General features: G+C 38.1%; 1 protein-coding gene across 6 annotated transcripts in view; it reads right to left on the reverse strand.

The window, feature by feature from the left end:
• Bclaf1 (BCL2 associated transcription factor 1) overlaps positions 1–19,104 on the reverse strand; it is a 30,768-nt gene extending 11,664 nt beyond the window's left edge. For 2 of the 6 annotated variants that reach the window (XR_003713269.1, XM_028782599.1), the window contains exons 1-8: positions 18,966–19,075; positions 12,666–12,769; positions 8,182–8,295; positions 6,234–7,139; positions 4,391–5,056; positions 4,078–4,247; positions 1,966–2,071; positions 552–636 (exon numbers count right to left, since the gene is read on the reverse strand). Coding sequence is in view for 5 of the 6 variants with exons in the window: in XM_028782599.1 (XP_028638432.1) it covers positions 552–636; positions 1,966–2,071; positions 4,078–4,247; positions 4,391–5,056; positions 6,234–7,139; positions 8,182–8,285 (2,037 nt within the window). In the remaining variant the exon portion in view is untranslated. Of the gene's footprint in view, positions 1–551; positions 637–1,965; positions 2,072–4,077; positions 4,248–4,390; positions 5,057–6,233; positions 7,140–8,181; positions 8,296–12,665; positions 12,770–18,965 lie in introns of all 6 variants that reach the window. The other 4 variants (XM_028782598.1, XM_028782596.1, XM_028782597.1 and 1 more) reach the window with 2 other exon arrangements.
• Positions 19,105–22,033: the final 2,929 nt, after the last annotated feature.

Raw genomic sequence — 22,033 nt, forward strand, 5'->3', positions numbered from 1 at the left:
AAAACTAACTGAAAGAGGACCAAACAGAAGGTAAAGATCACAAGTAAACAATGCCAATTTCATAAAACACATAAAAATATGCAATAGCCAGGTATGACAGTGCACATCTGTAAGCCCAGCACGCAGGAAGCTTATGCAGGAGCATTGGCAGGAGTTCAAAGACAGCCTACTTTGTCAAAACTTGCTACCTTCAAAAGGACAGCACTAAGGTAACTTCTTTGAAGAAGCAGAAATACAATTAACTTTTAAAAGACACATTCAAATTCTGACTTAACGATTTCATCTCAAAACCTCATAAAAACCATAATATAATTGATATCCTATTTATAATCTTTATTACTCTATTACCTTTAAGACTAACATTTTCCATTGACAAGCACTTTTAAAAAAGTATTCTTGGTTTAAATTAAGATAAATAACCATAAACATTATGTATTTACAAATTTTAAAAAAGATGTAATCATTTTGCCTAAGAAAACAAGGTATAGTATAGTATCATTAAGCTCAGTTTCACATGAAAAGCAAGTATATTAAAAAAACAAAAACTATACCTTTTGAATTTCTTCTTTAAAAACTCTCTCCTCTCCTGCTAACCGGGTATGCTTCCTCAGAGCGCTTGGAGAGATGTCAATTCTCCTTAATATAAAATAAAGTGTATTTGTAATTATACTTTTTACATTCTGATTCAAAAGAAAAATAGTACTACCCACTGTTGAGAAATACTAGATAGTTACGTCTCTCCTGAGAAACCAATCTGGCACAGTTAAGTCTATTGATATAATTCCTAAAACAAGAAATAAAAAGTATATGCATTAAAAATTAATGAGCCGGGCGGTGGTGGCGCACGCCTTTAATCCCAGCACTTGGGAGGCAGAGGCAGGCGGATTTCTGAGTTTGAGGCCAGCCTGGTCTACAGAGTGAGTTCCAGGACAGCCAGGGCTACACAGAGAAACCCTGTCTCGAAAAACCAAAAAAAAGAAAAGAAAAGAAAAGAAAAAAAAAAGAATTAATGAAAAACTGGATGTGGTAGCAAATGCCTGTACTCCCAGTACTCCATATGCTGAGACATAGAAAAGAAAAAAGAAAAAGAAAAGACTGCTTTGAGTTTGACGTCCACATTAGCTACATAGTGAGTATAAGGCAAGACAGAACTACATAGCAAAATCCTGCCTCAAACACAAAACAAACCAATTAAAATACTAGGAGTAGATCTTTATATATAAATGAAACCAGACTTTTAAAAACTAAACTTTTACCATGAAAAATAATACTTTATCATTTTAAATATTAAATCACCATGCAACTAAATGAATTAACTTATTCAACATTAGTATTGATATAATCCTCTAACAAATTACCGGCTTCCAAGAGCTCTTCTAACTTCATCTATTTGTTGATTTTGTGTTTGATTCTGCACCTTCCCGTTTCAGGCTTTTATTAGTTAGAACTTCTCATTGCATTCTTAGCAGTCATCAACCACCAGAATACACAAGCAACTAAGCACCAGTTAGATTCTGAGTTTCACGACTATCTTGTAAAGCACTATGTAGATGAAATACTAATGTCAAGATCATCAATAACTGGTTTCCAAGGCACGGAAGCCAGAACATAGACTGACTTAGCCTCCACCCTCTTTCATAACTCACCTAATATTTTTACCACAGATGCACTCAGGAATTCAAAGTTTCCTTGAGACAGTCACTCCCCAACCCCGGGCCCCCAAAACTTACAGTTATTAAATTCTACAATGATTAAAGGTAGAACATTAAAAGTTCTAACAATTTTAAACTGAGAAAACTATCAGGGAAAAAAAATTAAAATTTGTCTAAACTTGAAGATACAGTGCTTCAGTCTAGGAGAAAGAATCCAAAGTTTCCTTATGTCATGACAACAGCATACTCCTCTTATAACCTTAAGCATCTTTCATTAATAACATTTTATATGCAAATTCAATGCTATCCATACCTATGTATCTCAGGGCTCTTTTGCCGGGTACTATGTTCTTCAGTAGCTTTCTGGTATGAAGTGAACCGCTCGTTTAGGGTCACTGCAGGTGATTTGAAGTATTGCTCTGTTGATTTAGGAGAAACACTGTCGAATTAGGAATCTTAATTTTAAGAGAGGATTTTCACTTGTGATAGAAGGGCATGTAGCAGTTGAGAGAAAATAAAAATACTCAAGTAACCTAGCAGAAGAGAATCAAGTGTTAAAATAAAAACTCCTACTCTATTAATTCCTTGTACCTCAACACTGATTGCAAAGGTCCTCACAGGACTCCGTCAATACTAACTACAACCCCACAAAATTAACAGATAATCAAGACTCTAACTCCACACTGACAAACTACTTCCTCAAAAAGGAACAATAGGTGGTATGCCCTTTAAACCCTACCAACTAAACAAGGTTGTCATTTCAACTACTCATTTGCAGCAAAAAAATAAAGAAAATTACAAATAGTTTGAATAAATAATAAAATTATGTTAACTATGGTGACATATTAACAGAAATGGCTTTACAAAAAAGTGAATACTGCCACTTAATTGGGGAGGAAAAAAAAAACTTTGAAACTGATTTACATTCACTAATTCATCCAAAAACTCTGGCATCTTGGCAAACCTGACAGCACATATGATACTGTATCTTTCTTTCTTTAAGCAATCTTTAAATTAGTAATAACAATATTGATTAGTTTCTAAACCAGTTTAAGATATGCTGTAAATGTAAAATAGACGTCTAAAGTCATGAACTATGAAATGTTACATTATGAAGCAAGCTATCTGCTTAACAGGTCAACATACATCTGTGTCAACTTACCGCCCAGTATCCAGCACATGTCTCATAACCAATCATTAAAACTTGAAACGGCCACTACCAGGGTAGTGCCTCAATCATAATTCCATGAAACCCAGGAATTTGAGCTAGCAACTCAGTTTTTATGCCATTTTTTTGCCAGGAAGACAGAAGATTCAACTTTGCCTGTATCTTTCAACAGCTATTTTACTTTGAAACATGGATTTTGGCATTTCAAAACATATTCCAGGACCTAGTTACAATGAAAAAGAAAACATCACTGGGCATTTTCAGCTCTATATAAAGTAAGAGCTGTTCAGATCGGTTGCACAACACCAATTATGAAACATAACTACAGATCCTCTAAAAAAGGAAAAAAGAAAAGGAAAAAGGAAAAAATGTATCAAAATCTGATCTCAAAATTCAACAGTAAACTGTAAAGTGTGGAGACAGGTCAAAAAAAAAAAAAAAAGATTGAAAAAAAATCTTAATGCTTCCTAATTTTATGTGCCACAATACTATAGCCATGAAAGTCATGATATGGTTCATAAGTTTATCTAAAGCCAAATAGCAAAGTGCTGTTGTTACCATGCTGACCATAGCCAAAAAAGTTCTAGTTATTCAGTGCATAACTGTGACAAATTTCCAGCTATTGAGTTGTTTGCACGGCTAACTTTAAAATAAAATAAAAAAAGACTGACAGCCATCGAGTTTCCTGGGAAAGAACCTGCTATTCACAAAAATAACCACAGCAAAACTTACCTACCTGCTCCCAAATAAAATCATACCCTGAAGTCATTGAAAATTATTAGTAGCTTTTAAACTACAACAATATACTGGTGAAAATATGAATTGACTTTAGCTAAAACGAAGCCATTTATTTCTAGAACCTAAAGACATACCCTATTATTAACTCTCAGTACAGCAGTAACTATACTGCCTAGAGTTGCTATAAACTTACCCACTGAGTCACCAAGTCATAAGCATACAATGACAGTTAATTTTCACATGCAATAGTACATTTAAATTTTCAAAATTAAGCAAATCTGTATCATAAGTCTATGTGATACTGATTTTTACATTTTAATTTCAGCCATTTTATCATCTTATATCTTTTATTAGTCTCAATGCTATCTTCTCCACAAAATATTTTCCAAATGTTTAATATTTAATAGTACTGATATACCTACCTGCTAGGTCAGTTAGTACAGCTACTATTCAACTTAACTAATCTTTTATTGCATGCAAGAAAAGCTTAATTCATGATACTACATATACCATGCATACCTTTCACATGATGAACCAAGGATACAATGTGTTGTATAAATGACTCTGAAGTGCTTTTGCTGGCCTGAGGCAACTTAATGTGGTCAAAGATGGATCGGAATTCTTGCTCTTTCTTGACAGAATGGACAAGCGTGCTAGCAAGTAGCCTGTCTTTAGTCAAGGAGGCAGGTCTAGAATATATCAAAAATAAACACACACACATACACACAAACAAAATACACCATTGGTTTGAATGTGTAAACTCCATGTTCAGAAAAGTAATGTCATCGCTAAATACCTCTACATTACTTACGAGGCACCAATGTGGAATTACCTGTTGGAATCGTCGAGAGGAACAGGTGCCATTTTGAGTTTGACTTCAGGACGGTGAGAATCACTGGCTATCATTTTGATCCTGAGCGGGCTCTCCTCTCTGAAGATGGACTTTTCTCGTGCGTCCAGACTCTTGTGTAGAGGGGGACTATAATCAAAGAGCTCTTTGAGCTTTTCAGACTTTACCTGCTCGGGTGATTGCACTTCTTTCTTCACTGTTATTCTGTCAGAGCTTTTGTCTTCTTCCTTGTGCTTGTCTTTTGCAGTGCTAGGCCTTTCCACTATGTATGAAGTCTCTTTCAGTTTGTAATTTTTTTCTTCTCTAAATCCATCACTTTCTCTATTGCCTTTTAGTGAAACTTTGGACTTGTACTTGGGTCCTTCCTCCTCAGTATTCCGGTGAGATGAAGTAGCAAAGCTCTTCCCCTGATCTGCCAGGACTGATTTCCTAAACTGTCTATAATCCTCTGTCTCCTCTGTGTCATCCCCTTCAGAGTCATGGAATTTTTGTTTTGCAGACTCTTTATCACTAAAGTAATCTAGAACTTCCTGATCATCCCAATCTCCGTCTGCCCTGCCTTTCTCTGACCCTTTCTCCTTTGGAGCCTCTTTCTCCCGGATATTACCCCTATCAAGCAGGAATACTCTAGACTCTTCATCAGTGAACCTGTAAATGAGCAGAGAAGAGGACAGTAACTCTGGATTGCATTCCTTGGAAATAAACATGAGTATTTAAATGTATGGTTGTTACTCTATACTGAAACCTAACCTTATTTTTAAAACCATTAAAAACACAGAATTTATACTTTTAAACTTCCTAAAGTAAAGTCATGCTCAAAAACCTACTCTATGCAATTATCCACCACAATTTTAGACTAACACATCCAAACTTTAAGAGCTCCTGATATACAATACAGCCTAAATATAACTTTTTGAGGCTAGGAACTACTAACAGACAATACAAATACCTACTGCAATTTCAATTTATATTTATGCTCAAATTTTCAGATCTCCTTTTATGTATTTTGCAGTAAAACTTCATGTATTCCAGATTAGCCTCAGACTCCCTACAGTAGACACTCTTGAGCCTCTGCCTCAACCTCCCTAACACTGGGATTACAGGTATGTGCTACCACATTTACCTTCTTTGTCAATATAAACAAGACCTCACAGAAATAAGACTTTAGAAACATAATATTATGTATTTAATACTCTACCTCAATCAAAAAAGTTCACATAAAATCTGCTCTAGAAGATAATGACTTCGGGTAATAACAGAAGCTAATCATCAGTTCAGTGGAAAATTCCAGGTTGCAGAGTAGGGAAAAAAAATCATAAGCAGCATACCTGTTCCATTTATTAACAGCCTAATTTTCATTAGTTTGCTAGCATTTCTTTCTGTAATGCTTGAAACTAGAATTTAACAAAATACTTAAAATGTCATTAGACTCACTGAGAAATAAAGATTTTTTCCCAAGTCAAGAAGAATTCACAAAGCACTGACAGCTGGACTGTATTACCAAAAAACATGAAACATGACCACACTGTTTATGTAAGGTCACAATCTAAAGCAAAAAGGAAAAAGTCTCTAACACAAAACTGTTTATGTGTTTAATATATAATATTGGTTATCTTAGGCCTTTAGTTTTTTCCTTGTTTGTAACTGCTAGTTGTAAACTGATCAAAAATGTCTAATAAAACAAATAGAAACATCAAAACACTTAAATAATTAAGAACAATTCAGAATTATCAAACAGGAACAAGTAAAAACAGTTAAATACATAGCACAATGTTATTTTAAAATTAGTACTATATAATATAAATGCACTACTTTGGATTCTTACCTTTTTAAAAACTTTCCTGTCTTTGCTGTTTCCTGATCTCCTTCAGGATAAAAAGAGGAGCGCCCCCTAGATTCCTCTCTTGGAGCGTTCTGTGGTGTGATTGTCTTTGCAGGGCTTCTTCGTGATGGGATGTGATGAATCGGACTATTCTGAGAAGGACTGTATCGGCTAGACCCATTTCCAACAGACCCAGATCCAGACCTCTCAGGACTGTGCTGAATGGAATGTGAATGCTGAGAAGGGGTATTTTTGGCAGAGTGAACTGTACTAAGCATGGGGGCATCTGAGCATGATGAACTCTGACTGGGTGGTGTAGCAATAGGTGAAGGACTATGAGGTGACCTTGGACTATTATCATAAGCTGAAAGGCCAGGCCAAATATCACCAGATGTAGCAGATTTATTAAACTCATCAATAGATTCAGATGGATCATGTTCAAAAGTATCCTTTGGTTCCTCCTGTGACTTGCTTTTCAAAGGACTCTCTTCTTGGGGTTCCCCTTCAGCTTTTTTGGTTTGTTTTTCCTGAGACCCTCGTCTTTTAGAGACAGGAGATTTGCTATATGGGGATGAAGAACGAGATGATGATGATCTTGGAGACCTAGAGGATCTGTATGACCGGCGAGATCTGCTTCGGGATCTTTGAGAAGACACGGATCTTCTTTTTGGACTCCTGGACCGTGACCGACCTCGTCTAGGACTCCTAGAGTGCCTTCTATTCCAGACAGGTCTATAGCCACCTCGATGGTATCTACCTCCTCCTCCTTGATAATACCCTCTACCCCTTCCTCTGTACCCATAAGGTCGTCTCATTCCTCTATTATTCCTGTAATCTCGACGATAATCTCTAGAATAAATACGATCTCTACTACGAGACCTCGAATATGTTCTGGAACGAGACCTAGAACTAAAAATGAAATAAGTATCAATTTTTTAAAAATGAAGTACTTCATTTCACCATTTTAGATACATCTGGCTGAATAAAACATATAAACAAGGTAAAATAATATATTAAAAATATCACTTGTTTGAAAGTTTACTGTTTCTGGTATTTATTAAAGCTTTTGTCCAAGATAAACGATGAATGAGAGGCCTTGGGAAAGTAGGCACAAAATGGGGGGAGAGGGTATCAATATATCCAACACAAGATTGTATAAAACATTTAGGCTGGCAATAAAATTCATAGTAAGAGAAATGTAAATGGCATCATGTGCTGCTAATAGGGAAAAGGGGTTACATGGAACTACATAGAGCAAAATGCCACTGATATTCAGCAAAGCTGATTATATAAAAATCAGAAAAAAATTAATTATATAATTACAGGAAAAAAGAAACTAGTATTAATTCTCAACAGGCTCCTATTCTCTGTGCTATGGATATTATTATTTGAAGAAAAAAATCATTTGTTAAACAAAAGGGGAGAGATTATCCTTTAAAGAACCAGACTCAGTAAAAACCAGAAAACAATAAATATGATTCAGCACCAAAAAAATTCTTAAAATATCCAGTTTATCTCTTAAGATGGAAAGAAACAAAGAAATTCATCATGTATTAACACAGTATAGTAAATCTCAGATCATGATCGCAGTTGTAACTAGGTTACAATTTAGACAAATTGTCAAATTTCAGTTCTAAATAAGAACAACTAACCCAAGTCATTTCCCAGCACTTGGGAGGCAGAGGCAGGCGGATTTCTGAGTTCGAGGCCAGCCTGGTCTATAGAGTGAGTTCCAGGGCAGCCAGGGCCACACAGAGAAACCCTGTCTCAAAAAAAACAAAACGAAACAAAAAAAAAAAAAAAACAAAAAAACAAAAAAAACAAACCAAGTCATGGAGTTTTATTGAGAATGGCACACTGATGCTGAGTACACTATATACTGTATCTGTACACAGCAGACACTAGTAGCTACTATTTCACTAATAAAAGCATCAGAAACACATTAATTCACCTGTATCTCTTCTTTCTAGAATGTGATCTTGATCTTGATCTAGAACTAGACTGTGATCTAGACTTGGATCTTGAAGAATGTGATCTAGAATTGGAGCGGCCCATTTCTTTTCTCCTAATCAAATGAAAGCAATATTGGTTAAATTAATACAAAAAGATATTTTAATATTCACTTATTTCCAGATATAAGCTGGATTTTTACAAGTCATTCTTTTCAAAGGAATACTTACTTATAAAACAGGCCTAATATCCCTAAAAAATAAACAATAACTACTTTCACCTGTGTAAGATACAAATACAAGATAAAACATTTCTATGGACTGAACACCTATGTGTCTCAATCCAAAGACACCAACCAACTACAGAAGTCAGAAAGAGCAACAGTTGTGTTAGATGTTTTTCTATGCCCAATACAAAAGCCTACTTACCTCATGTGTACAAAAGATAAAATTATGAGAACTACAGAAAAGAAATATGAAGAAAAGAACATTTACAAGTGGCACAATACAGACTAGAGAGACTGCTTAGTGATTTAAGAGCACTCTCTAAGATGGAGTCCCAACACTAAGAAGGAAGTACACAGGGTCCCACCTCTGGCCAAGAAGCTATCTGTAAGTGATACCACATGGCAAAGGAAAAATCAATATTCCCCAATAGTCTCAATAGCTGTATTAAGCACACTTCACTCAGTGCATGCCCCATACCCAGAGAGTACTTAATCAACACAAAATGAACTCAGTAGTTTCTGTAAAGTCTAGTGTAGACTTTTTGTCTCATTTTGCATTGTTCGGCTACTTTTTTGTTTGGTTGGTTGGGTTTTTTTTTTTTGAGACAGGGTTTCTCTGTATAGCCTGGGCTGTCCTGGAACTCACTCTGTAGACCAGGCTGGCCTCGAACTCAAGAAATCCACCTGCCTCTGCCTCCCAAGCACTAAGATTAAAGGCGTGCGCCACCACTGCCTGGCTACTTTTTCTTTTTTATCTTAAATAGTCTTTTGCTTGTTTATTTTGATTTGTGTTTTTGTGGAAGTGTTTTGTGTTTCTTGTACAGTTTTGTTTGTTTTAAAAAGTAAGAAAAAATGTAAGTTAGTTAGAAAAGTGGAAAAGATCCGAAAGGAATTAAGAAAAACAATATATTGTACGAAAAATATACAAAACATACTGTAAAAATTTTTTTTCAATTAAAAAAAAAATCAAAAAGCACTGGTTATTCTTCTAGTGAATTGGGGTTCAATTTCCAGCATCCACGTGGCAGCTAACAATTCAGAATTTCTGTAATGGAATCCAACAAACATGCAACCAAACACCCATACACATAACATTAAAAAACAGAAAAAAGAAAAAGAAAAAAAAAGCCGAGCAGTGGTGGCGTACACCTTTAATCCCAGCACTTGGGAGGCGGAGACAGGCAGATTTCTGATTTCGAGGCCAGCCTGGTCTAGAGATTGAGTTCCAGCACAGCCAGGGCTACACAGAGAAACCCTGTCTCGAAAAAAAAAAAAAAGAAAAAGAAACAAAACCTGGCATAATACTTAAAAATAAATAAATTTGAAAAGAAACTTCACCAAGCTGTCATCACAGTGCTTTATGGACTTAAAGCACTAAACTGTTTCTCATATAGTTTCCTATAGACTAAAAAGCCTCTTGACAGCTAGAACTTGCTGGTAAGAAAGAACAACAAAAGATAAAGGAATTAGGGCTGGAGAGATGGCTCAGTGGTTAAGAGCATAGTCTGCTCTTCCAGAGGTCATGAGTTCAATTCCCAGCAACCACATGGTGGCTCACAACCATCTATAATGAGATCTGGTGCCCTCTTCTGGTGTGTCTGAAAACAGTGGACAGTTTACTCACATGCATAAAATAAATAAATCTTAAAAAAAAGAAAAAAGATAAAGGAATTAAAGAGACAAGAAATATTAAAACTACAAGAAAAAGAAAAGTTGGCACAACTTTTCTAACTTAACTTTTCTAAACACTGACACAATTAGACCTCACTAGGTACAGAGAATGATAACAGTATTGATTTATAAAACGTGCTTCTCAGCCGGGCGGTGGTGGCACACGCCTTTAATCCCAGCACTTGGGAGGCAGAGGCAGGCGGATTCTGAGTTCGAGGCCAGCCTGGTCTATCTGTAGATATCTGTCTATCTGAGTTCCAGGACAGCCCGGGCTATACAGAGAAACCCTGTCTCGAAAAACCAAAAAAAAAAGTAAAAAATAAAAAATAAAAAATAAAATGCGCTTCTCCTGAAAAAAATCTAAATATATGGTAAATCATTGTATGTACATACCAAATGTCACACTTTTAATTTTTCAGTGATTCAGAAGAAAAATAATATGGAAGGAGGGAGAGGGACAAAATAAAAAAAAATTTTATTTTTTGCCATGTACGTTAAACCATAGACAATAGGCAGCAGGACAATAACGAACAGGTGGGCAAATTTATATACAATCAACCTCTGATTGTTCCAAAACTCAACTGCTAACCAAAAGTCTTACTGATAACAAAATTGGAACATTATTTATACTTGTGTTGTTGCTGTAAAAAAAAATGCAATACAACAATTATTAATGAAAACTGCTCACATGAAGCATCAGCATTACATTAAGTGACCACTTACAACACAGGCGCTTACAACAGCAACAGAAGGTAACTGTCAATTATAGCAGGTACCAAAGTTAATCAAGTCACTATTTAATGCAGCATTTGTTATGTTTTTATTTTTCTATAGCAAATTAACCAGTGTGTTGCATTCATAAATTTTAACTAGTATTTTTTAGGATAATAAAGTATTTATATATGTATTTACATGCAAGTGACTTTTTAAATTTTTTTCAATTATTTCTTATGGTCTACAAATTTTTTCAAACTGCTGAAAAATTTTTAGGCCATCCATATAGTTAGCCCAGATGGCTGACCTGAACTCTTACTCAGAAGACTGAAATGAAAGTATCTCAGGTTCAAAACCTAAACAGGCTAATAACATGAGTTTAAGAGCACCTGGGCTACTTAGTAAGTCCTAATATTCAGAAGAAGAAAGAGACAGATAGAGGGTTAGTGATGCATACAACAGCTCTGTAGTAGTTGCTTAGCAAGCATTAGATAGTAGGTTCATTTCTTACACTGAAATAAAAAATAAGAACTAACCATGGAATTGCTTAGCATTTACATTTCCCAGTCCTTGATGGGGGTGGGGAAACTAAAAACTAAGTTCAGGTATTTAAATATTTCTTTTATGTAATGGATGATTAGCCAGCATGAGTGGCCATACACATGCCTGGTAGCTGCTGAGGCCAGAAATGTGTATAAGGTCTTCTAGGACTAGAATTACAGGTAGTTGTGAGCTGCAGTGTGGATGCTGGGAATCGAACTCCATGTCCTCTGGAAAAGCAGTAAGAGAACTTTTAACTGCTGAACCATCTCTCCAGCCCCAACTTATATTTTAGTGTGGTTATATGATTAGTTGCAAAAATGTCACAGTCTACACGTGAAAAACCAGATAACTTTATAAAGTTTATAAAGAGTTAGTTCCCTCCTCCTTCCATTCAGGAGATTGAACTGAGGCTGTAAGGCTTGCACAGCAAGTGTTTTTAATGCTAAGCTGTTTCGCCAGCCTCAGTCCAATGTTAGTCAAGAGCCAATTGTGTCATTTTCCAAATTTCTAACTTATTAGTCAAAATAAATAATCATGTCCATAAGACTCAATTTATTAATCTTATAAAGGCCTGTGTTTCTCACATATTTAAATTTTAGTCTCATTAAATAATTTTAAAGGTATTTATCTATTTAGAGTTTGAGGTTATTATAAAGTTGTACTAAAGTACATTAGGGAAGATAAAAAGTTAAACTAAGAGTGATGGTACAGGCCTTTAACTCAATACTTGGAACACAGAAGCAGGTGAATCCCTGTGAGTTCAAGGCTAGCCTGATCTACATAGTTCTAGGACAGCCAGGGTTATAGTCCCCCCCCCCCAAAAAAAAAAAAAACAAACTAAGTTAAGTAAGTAATTGACCTGGGCACAATGACAAAGGAGTATCATCCCAGTACTAGGGATATGCAGCAAAACCTTGTCTCAAAAGATGGCAGAAGTGGTTGTTTTGTTTCTAAATGGCATTTTTGTATCCTGAGTCTTCTTAGAAAACATTTACAGAAGTGGGAAAAAGGTAATATACAATGGAGAAATGAAAATAATATTTTTAAAACTAACTCAAAATCTGATTTTACAGAAGGTAACACACTCCCCACCCACCCCCCCCAAAAAAAGGAAAGAAAGAAAGAAAAAGAGAAATGTTGCAGGGCAACTTCATTAGTACTAGGGGCTGAACCTATACGGTCTTGTGTTCATTAGGCAAGCACCCTACTTCTTGGGCTGTACCTCCAAGGCCAGTTCACAACACTCTTAATCACTTCATCTGATTTAGGTTAACAGTCAATTTTCTCAATTTAGTCATAAGTAAAACCTAGAGAACATAAACTTCATTTACCTTGGGCTTTATGCAGGATCCAGAAGTCAGTAATGTCTTTAAAATACTGCCAAGATTCTTCTTGTAGAGAATGTTATGGGAAATTAAACTCTAAATTCAAATTCCTAGCAAAAATTAAATAAAAAAGAAGAGTTTGAGTTTATGGTAAATCAGATATGCACTGGCTATAATCATATATATATACATATAGCATACTAATAAATTATGTAGCCCAAACTGACTTCTTCCACTTTGACCTCTCCAGTACTGAAATATAGGCACATACTTTGCCTGACTTGGAAAACAATAAATGTTTGATCATGACAATTTAACTAAGGTGATCTTGGTGGCAAGCAATCCTATCACTTGCAAAGTTGAACAGGAGGATGGTGATTCTGAGTTTAGCCTGAGCTATGATATAGCAACAACCTAAGTGACAAAAGAGGCCAGAGATATTACTCATCGGTTAAGTGCACTAGTTGCTGTTCACTGCTGGGACTGTTCAATTCCCAGAACCCAAATGGCCATTCACAGTCCCCTGTATCTTTAGTTCTAAGGGATCTGACACCCTCTTCTGACCTCTAAAAGCACCAAGCAGGAACCTGGTACAGAACTACATGCAGACAAACATAAAATAATTAAAACCAACAATAACACCTATAATCCACAAATTAGGGCAAGAAGGCAGAGAATCAGTTTAAGTTCATCCTCAGTTATACAGTGAGTTTGGAACTCCTAGGCTCCAAGAGATCCCACTCAAGTGTCAAAAAAATAAATAAATAAAATAAAAAATAAAAATAAAAAATAAAACTTTCTAAACACAGCAGAGTATCATGAATTTAATTGAAGTCACCTGACCTTTACAGAACAAATGTCATTCTAGCCTGCAGTCAATATTCATAATGCTATATTGTCTAATATCTAAAACAGCTCAATATTCTGCTCATTTTCTTAAAACTTTCTTTTTATCTAAAACCAATTTTTAAGAATTCCTTCAGTTGCCTGGCGGTGGTGGTGCACACCTTTAATCCCAGCACTTGGGAGGCAGAGGCAGGCGGATTTCTGAGTTCAAGAGTTCGACGCTAGCCTGGTCTACAGAGTGAGTTCCAGGACAGCCAGAGCTACACAGAGAAACCCTGTCTCGAAAAACAAAAAAAAAAAAATAAGAATTCCTTCAACTGCAACCACAGTAACAAACAGTCTTACACAAGTACCTGATTAACCATCTAAGAGACAGGCAGCAATGACAAGTCTATAGGGAATTAATACTCCTAAGTTAACTGGCCATTACTATGTAAATAATTTAAGTGTTATATAGTTATCAACACTGAAAAGTTTACAATGTTGCAAATATTCAAAGATTATCAGTTATATGCAAAAATCAAAAACCATCAGAACAGAAATTAAACTTAAGAACATATAGCTGACACTAAGATGCTAGCACTCAAAGTATTCATAAAATAAAAATGCATGATCTATGTAATGATCAAATTTTAAAATGCTATTTTGGAAATACAAAGAAGAAATAGTTAAAATTAAACATGTCAATCAATAATATCATCCCTTATATAGTCACTGCCCTTCAACTGGGAAATTTTAGAAAGTTGTGAAACCAAAACCTCAAGTAGGCATTGGTACAAAAATAAACAAGGAATATGGAAGTAAGAAAAACTAACGGAAACCCCAAATTCTAACAGCATCTGGGAGACGGATATGTTGGGGGCAAAACAGCTGGGTTTGTGACTCTCAGGGTACACAGTCACAGACTATAAGCTTGATCCAGAATTTGAAATCTCCAGGCAAATGTCACTATTTTTGTGCACCACACTAACAAGTGTCTTACATGGCTAAAACTCAAGTATTAAAGGCTAAAATGCCAAACTTTCCCTTTATTTCAACCTATTAAAAGATTTCAATCTATTAAAAGTTGAAGCCAGGCAGTGATGGCACACACTTTTAATCCCAGCACACGGAAGGCATTGGCAAAAGGATCTCTGAGTTAAAGGCTAGCCTGGTTTATAGAATGAGTTCCAGGACAGCAGGGGCTAGCTACACAGAGAAACCTGTCTAGAAAAACCAAAACAAACAAAAAGACTGCAGCTGTAAACAGAGAATAAGTTGTCTCGTTAATCTTTATCTGATGCACCACAGTAAGAGACTCAGAACAAAAGAAGCCGTATTTTGTCTTTAAAAATAAAATACATGCTGGGTTGGGTGGTGGTGATGCACAGCTTGTTTTTTTTGCCCACCACTGGGGAGGCAGAGGCAGGCAGATCTCACAGTTGGAAGCCAGCCTGATCTACAGAGTGAGTTCCATGGCTAAACAGAGAAACCCTGTCTCAAAAAGCCAAATGAATGAATGAATGAATGAATCCACTAATATCTCTTTTTGGAATAATGTGTAAGAGTGACTAGAAGACAAGTGATTAAAGAACATGTCCTTCAAGCTTGGTGACACAGGCTTCTAATGACAGCATTTGAGAGGCAGGAAGAAAGGACCAGTCTGGACTACCTCAAAAAATTAAAAAAAAAAAAAAATTTAAAAGGCATTGTATCGCATCTATAAATCCAGTCTCCTGTCCCAAGACTCAAAAGGCAGAGACAAGAGTATTTCAACAAGTTCAACACCAGCTAAATTTATATAGTGGGTTCTAAGTTAGGGTTAATCAATTAGACCTGTCTCAAAACAACAACAAAAAACCTACCACAAAGCTATTCAAAGTAGATTCTTTAGCTTACAATTCCAAACATATTTAAGCCAAGTCTTCATTTAGCTATATTAGGACCCAAATTTAAAGCAAATTACTGTCATCGCATCTTTTAAAATAGAAAAATAAAATACACTATTAACTAATAATTAAATTAGGTTCAAATCCAGGCTCACTCATTAAATGAGAACTCAACATTAGGCATGTTAATCTCTTTCAATCTTTAATTTCTATAGATCTAAAATAAGGTACTTACAAGTTTATGGTTAGATAATAAATAGAGATGGTTAAGCTGGCACATCGCGTGTGTTCTGGCATTAGTTATAATTTCTGGTTAGCCTTGTTTGTTACGGGTTATCTACAGGCTATCCACAAATTTATTTCAACAATTTGTCTATTTATGCTTACTCCTATGTTTTCAGTACAGCATTAACAAGTATTCTATAAGTCATTCAAGGAGGGTTTAATAAAATGTTTGCAAGTTTGATTTAAAATGTATCACAGAATGAACAAAGAACAAACAAAACACAAAATTCTGAAAATAAATGAGCAGAGTATGGGAATCCACTTAATTATCTTAGCTGTTCATTTATGTGGTTTTTCAGACAGGGTTTCTCTATGTAATACCAAGGCTGTCCTGGAATTCACTATATGGACAGACTAGCTTCAAACTCACAAAGACCCTCCTCCTGTCTGCCTCTGAGTGCTGAGATTATAGGTTTGAGCCAATATACCTGGCTATTTTACTTTTGTACCAAAAACCTTCCATAATTAAAAGTAAAATAGATTAGTCACATACTTTTTTAGTTTGGTCCACCTACTTGTCACCCTATTTTTCTTTTCCTTCCTTCCTTCCTTCCTTCCTTCCTTCCTTCCTTCCTTCCTTCCTTCCTTTCTGAATGAACTAAGAACCACAGCACATTCTATCTAAACCCAGCTGTGCCACTCCCTGGCTTATACGGCCTTAGGCTTTACACCTTTTGAGGCACCATCTACACAAATAGAGAAATGATGAATTAAGTAAAATTGGTGTGAGAAAGCCCTAAAGTGGGCTGGAGAGATGGCTCAGCAATTAAGCACTGACTGCTCTTCCAGAGGTCCTGTGTTCAATTCCCAGCAACTATCTGTAATGGGATCCCACACCCTCTTTTGGTGTGTCTGAAGACAGCTACCTACAGTGTACTCATATACACAAAATAAATAAATCTTAAAGAAAGAGAGAAAGGAAGGAGGAAGGAAGGAAGGAAGGAAGGGAGGGAGGGAGGGAGGGAGCTAGGGAGGGAGCTAGGGAGGGAGGGAAGGGGAAGGGGAGAGGGAGAGGGAGAGGGAGAGGGAGAGGGAGAGGGAGAGAGAGAGAGAGAAAGGAAGAGAGAGAGAGAGAGAGAGAGAGAGAAAGAAAGAAAGAGAGAGAGAGAGAGAGAGAGAGAGAGAGAGAGAGAGAGAGAGGAAGGAAGGAAGGAAGGAAGGAAGGAAGGAAGGAAGGAAGGAAGGAAGGAAGCCCTAAAACATTAAACAAGTTCAGGTTAGTAAGTCCACAGTCAGACTGATTTTGAATCTTGAGTCAAAAATATTAAATGCCTATAATTCAAACACTCAGTATTTTTAAGACTGTTTAAAAAGCAATAATGCACAAACCCATATCCTCCAGCCACAACCACTTACAATTACTACCTAGAGACACACTGATCTTCTAGATTCTCTTATTAACCACTACAATTACTACCCAGAGATATCCTGGTCTTCTAGAGTCTCTCATTAACCTATCATGAAAATTACACAGCAGAGAGTGGATAATGTTCCATCAATGATTTCAAATACAGTTCCTTGAGAATTACCAATCAAAAGAGCTATGAACACCTGGAAAAAGTTTTCTCCACTTCTTTTACATCACAGATAATCTAATGCTGCTTAGTTTGCCCCCCACATTAAGCTTTTCAAAAAAATTCAACTAGATACTAGCCTAATCACTGAGATCGGCTTTCAAGTCCTAAAATTAACTACTGTTTTCTAAGACAAAAATTAGCTCTAAGGCAGGGGGTATGCTCAGCTGACAGAGCTTTCCAGCAGCACAAAGCCCCGGGTTTGATTCTCAGCACCACATAAACTGGGTATGGTGGCTGGAGCCTGTTATTCCAACACTGGCAATCTCGGTTGTTTACTATGAACTACTTTAGAGACATACATCCCATCACATTACCCTGAATTTGGTTAGAATCACACAAAAATGCAAATATGCTGTTGCACAGTACCTAACTCTTGGTTAGGGTTAACCAAGAGTGCAAACTCATAGTGAGGAGAAGACATTTTGTTCTACGTTTCCCTTTTAATATAAAAATATATATGTGCTGTAACAACAGGATATAAGTTTGAAGTCACTAACGGTTTTAGGTATATACGCTTTCAATTTCTGTCTTTTTTCCTTTTCAATTATAATAGAAAAATTAAAATTAAAAAAAATGTAGAAAGTACTGATCCTAGACTTTTTTGGCTATATAAACCTAAAATATGTTGGGCATGAATTTGCACATCTATAACCCAAACACGGCAATACACGGAGAATCCCCGTAGTTCGAAAACACTTGGGACCAAGAAGCTCGTCTGGGATACTATTCTGGTCACTCCCCAGACCAAGAAAACAAATCTTAAAACTCAGAAGGGGTCTGAAGTAGTAAAAACCATTATCCCACCTCTCCCGAAGAGGCAGGAGATTAACTGGGAGTTCAAGGCCTCTGGGGGACAGAACTATAACCTCAACTTATCTTCCTCATCCATTTACCCCACAAATCACCGCTGTCAATATTCTGAATTTCTACGGAGTGCCAACTCTTAGCAAAAAAGGTATGTCAGCGCTTAGATTACTGAGAAAGGGCCCTTCTCAGACGCCCCGAATCCCGCTGGAAAGAGTAACTACGCACCGACTGATCGCCTAGAACCGAGTGAGTTGATAGGGAGCCAAAACGAAAAACTTTGGCGCCAATATCCAGGTGCTGGCCAGTCGGCTACGAGCAACAGATCAAAAGCCTCCATCTGATTAAACTGGGCCTAAACCGACATATGTACCCTAAAGAGGCGAGGAAGGCAGCTGAACCGCCACACATGAAGTGGTTGATCCGCTCGCTTAACTTTGTCGCAGGTCGCCGTTTATCTCAGCCAAGCCCCAAAGGCTAGGCCAGGAAGGGAGAAGACACCTCCCCCAAGGCCAACGACAAGCTGGCTCCGAAGCCAACACACGCGGCAGCGTTGCCATGGGCAGGAAAGAAAGGAAAAAAAGCACGCCTGCGCAGAGCCCGGAGTCGGGCGCGCGCAGGAGCCCGGGCTGAAGCCGTGGGGGAAGGGTTGGAGAGGTTTGCGCACGCGCACGCCTCACGGTCTCCGGACCGGAGCCAGGTTCGTAGCCCAGCCCGCTGATCGCGCAGCTCCCCATCCCCCACCCCTGCGGCCCGCGGCGCCTTCCAACCCCGAGGAAGTGAGGATGAAAACGTATAAGTAACGGCTCGGGGGTCTCCTTTCTCGCCGCCGATCAGTCACCACGCATGAGAGTTGTCAATACCCAACCGTCCTGTCTCCTCGACTTTTTTTCTTTTGAGTGACTTGAATGCAGCACAAGGCCTACCTGACACGCCGAAGCACGGTTTTCGGGATTTACCTCCGTTGTAACTACACAGCGGCCATTTCCCGACTCCAGAAGGAGAGGAAGACCATAGAGGTGGCCTGGTCGCGCTAGCTCGGCTCCGTCACTTCCGACTTGGGGCGTGGCCTTCAATGCCGCTAAATATCGAGGCAGGCCCCTCCCACCCTCCCACCCAGGCGCGGCTCTAGAACCGCTGTTGAGATGTAGCCCAAGGCTTTCTGGGAAGTCGCGTGACCGATCTCGCGAGATGTAGCCGACAGGGGGATGGGCAAGGGTCTTGTCGGGCCCAAAGGTCCCGAATGGGCTTTCTTATCTGCTGGCTGCTCGGCCTTGTTCTAAGGAGACTTTTAGAGTTTTAAGTGTCGCCCTACTTTTGAACTGCAGTTAACGAGCCTGGGTCATTCTGAGACGGCGGCCCAGAGTGCGTCAGAAGCACTCTCAATGAGGAAAAGGCCGGAAAACCGACTACGCAGCTGCTTCCGCCCGGAAGCGCCGCTTTCCTCCGACGCCTAACCCTACTGTTAAAGGGCTAAACGCCCTGGACCGATTCGGGCGAGTCCCGAGTCGCTTCTTGTTAACTCGGCCTCCCGGCCGGTCGTGAAACTGAGTCGTCTGGGCGACTGCGTCATGGGATGGCTCCTAACTTCCCGGGCGCTAAAGCCTAGCCCCTGAGGCATTCTCGAGGTTGGCACCGATCCGGAAACCTCCCGCCCTAACTGGATCTACCAGAATCAGATTATAAATAAGCAAGCCAGGACTGATTTGAAGCAAATTGCAGACCTTCAAGCATATTTCCCTGCTGTTGTAATCGAACCGGGACTACTTAAAGAGACTAAAACCGTTACTGTGGTTTGATGTTTTAGGACAACGTTAAATTCCTTGAAGGAATTCAGAGTTGTAATTAGCAGCCTGTCAATTAAGTTCAGCATTAGAGTTTGATTCTGATCTTTAACCCTGTCCAGGGCAGCGTGTCCTCACAGTCCAAATCACACAGTGGAAGTACCTGACTGCAATGAATCCTGGTTTTGATTGTATTGTAATTGGGCAATCTGCACTGCACCCAGCTGTCACTCTGAAGGTGAAAGCTGCGATGTGTGATGCATGCTGGACCCTAGTACGTCTAAAGCATTAAGTAGGAGCTCAAAAAATATTTGTCAAGTAGGTGAACTGTATTTAAATGAAGCAAAAAGGCAGCACTAGTCTCCTATTTTAATGAGACAGCAGGTGCCAATAGCTCTTAATCTATTCAAAACACCAAAATCTAATCACTTTGCAGCTATTAAGTCCTGTGCAATTCTAGTACATGTTGGAAAGTTATCTTTTCATCTAAGGCAATATAATTTTGGGGGACATTGAATCCCCTGGGCTGCGGACTAACTGGTACGTGGTACACAATTGTTCTACCACAGAAGTACATCTTCCAATCCTAACTTCGATCTCAAATAAATCAATGTGCTACCAAAGAAGGAACATTGGAACACATAAATAAATAAATAAATAAATAAATAAATGGATGTCTAACAAACAAGTTGGGGCTCTGTAAGGAGCTCAGTCGGTAAGGGAACTTGCTGCCAAGCCTGATGGAACAATCCCTGATGGAACAAGCCTGAGTTCAATCCCTGGGATCTATATGGTAGAAGTGTAACAGGACCAAAGACAACTGACTCCATGATGGAAGTACCATTCAGGCTATAAAACTCAACACTTAGGCAGTACTGTCTGACAAAATGAAAACAAAGACCTAAGTCGTCCCGGTCTGTAGTCTGAGAAAGTATAGCTGTGCTACGCTTGGGTTTTGGCTTCTCTAGTCCACTTTTTTTTTTTTTTTTTTTTTGGTTTTTCGATACAGAGTTTCTCTGTGTAGCCCTGGATGTCCTGGAACTCACTCTGTAGACCAGGCTGGCCTTGAACTCAGAAATCCACCTGTCTCCACCTCCCAAGTGTTGGGATTAAAGGCGTGGGCCACCACTGCCTGACTGTAGCCCACTTCTAATTAGCTGCTATTGTTAAATAAAGTATGTCAACGCAGAACATGGTTTTTGAGCTTAAAAGTTCACCCTGAGAAAGGCTGGGGACTACACAGTCAGATCTGGAACTCCAAGCCAGCTAATAAAGACTTTCCATTATCTTAAACCCGTGTCCAAGCAGTCTTCTCCGACAAAAACTCCACAGCAGAAGGAGAGAGCAGATTGCCCAAGGTTGTCCCTTGAACTCTACAGGGAGTTGTAGCATATAAACCATTCCATACACCTATGCAAACGATAAAGGAATCATTTTTTAAAGAAATAAAGGATGAACTAGATTCCTTTGATATGTGATACATGTTTTTAACCAAGCTTCAAGGTTCTTGTTTAATAGATATTCATTTTGTTGTTTGATTTTTCAGAACCTGAAATGCCACCACTATCATAGGTGGAAAGACCCAAATAAAAATTTGGGCATTTCCTAAAAATAGAAAATTTTCCAAGAAGAAATATAGATTGTAAAGTTGCCAACTTTATTAATATTAATATACAAAAGAATGTTGCAGTAATGTTTTATGATTAATAAGTTAGTGAATTTTTTTTCGTGTCTGCACAGCAGCTACACAAGTTTGTAGATATCCTGAGTTCCATGAGACCCTGTCTCAAAAAATTTTTTTCAGCCTAGTCCATGAAGTGACCATTGATATTAACAAACACTAATAATTTTTCTTAGAATATGATACACCTCAAGGTTGACCTTATGAGAATGACCCTATTATTTTCAAAGGTCACCAGGCTAGGAATATGACTCAGTGGTAGAGCACCTGCCTAACATGTTCTAGGCCCTAGATTAACTCCCCAGCATAGAGATGGGCATGTGTCAGTCTCTCTCCACACACTTAGAGACAAAATCTGTAGGAGTTAGCATAAACAATGATTTACTGAAACCTGTTTATCTATCTGCATGTTAGAAGTGTATTAAGGCCAGGCAGTAGTGGCACATGCCTTTAATCCCAGCACTTGGGAGGCAGAGGCACTCGGGTTTCTGAGTTCGAGGCCAGCCTAGTCTACAGAGTGAGTTCCAGG

The sequence above is a fragment of the Grammomys surdaster genome, unplaced genomic scaffold (assembly GCF_004785775.1).
Source record: "Grammomys surdaster isolate TR1022 unplaced genomic scaffold, NIH_TR_1.0 806, whole genome shotgun sequence".
In the NCBI taxonomy this organism is placed as follows: domain Eukaryota; kingdom Metazoa; phylum Chordata; class Mammalia; order Rodentia; family Muridae; genus Grammomys; species Grammomys surdaster.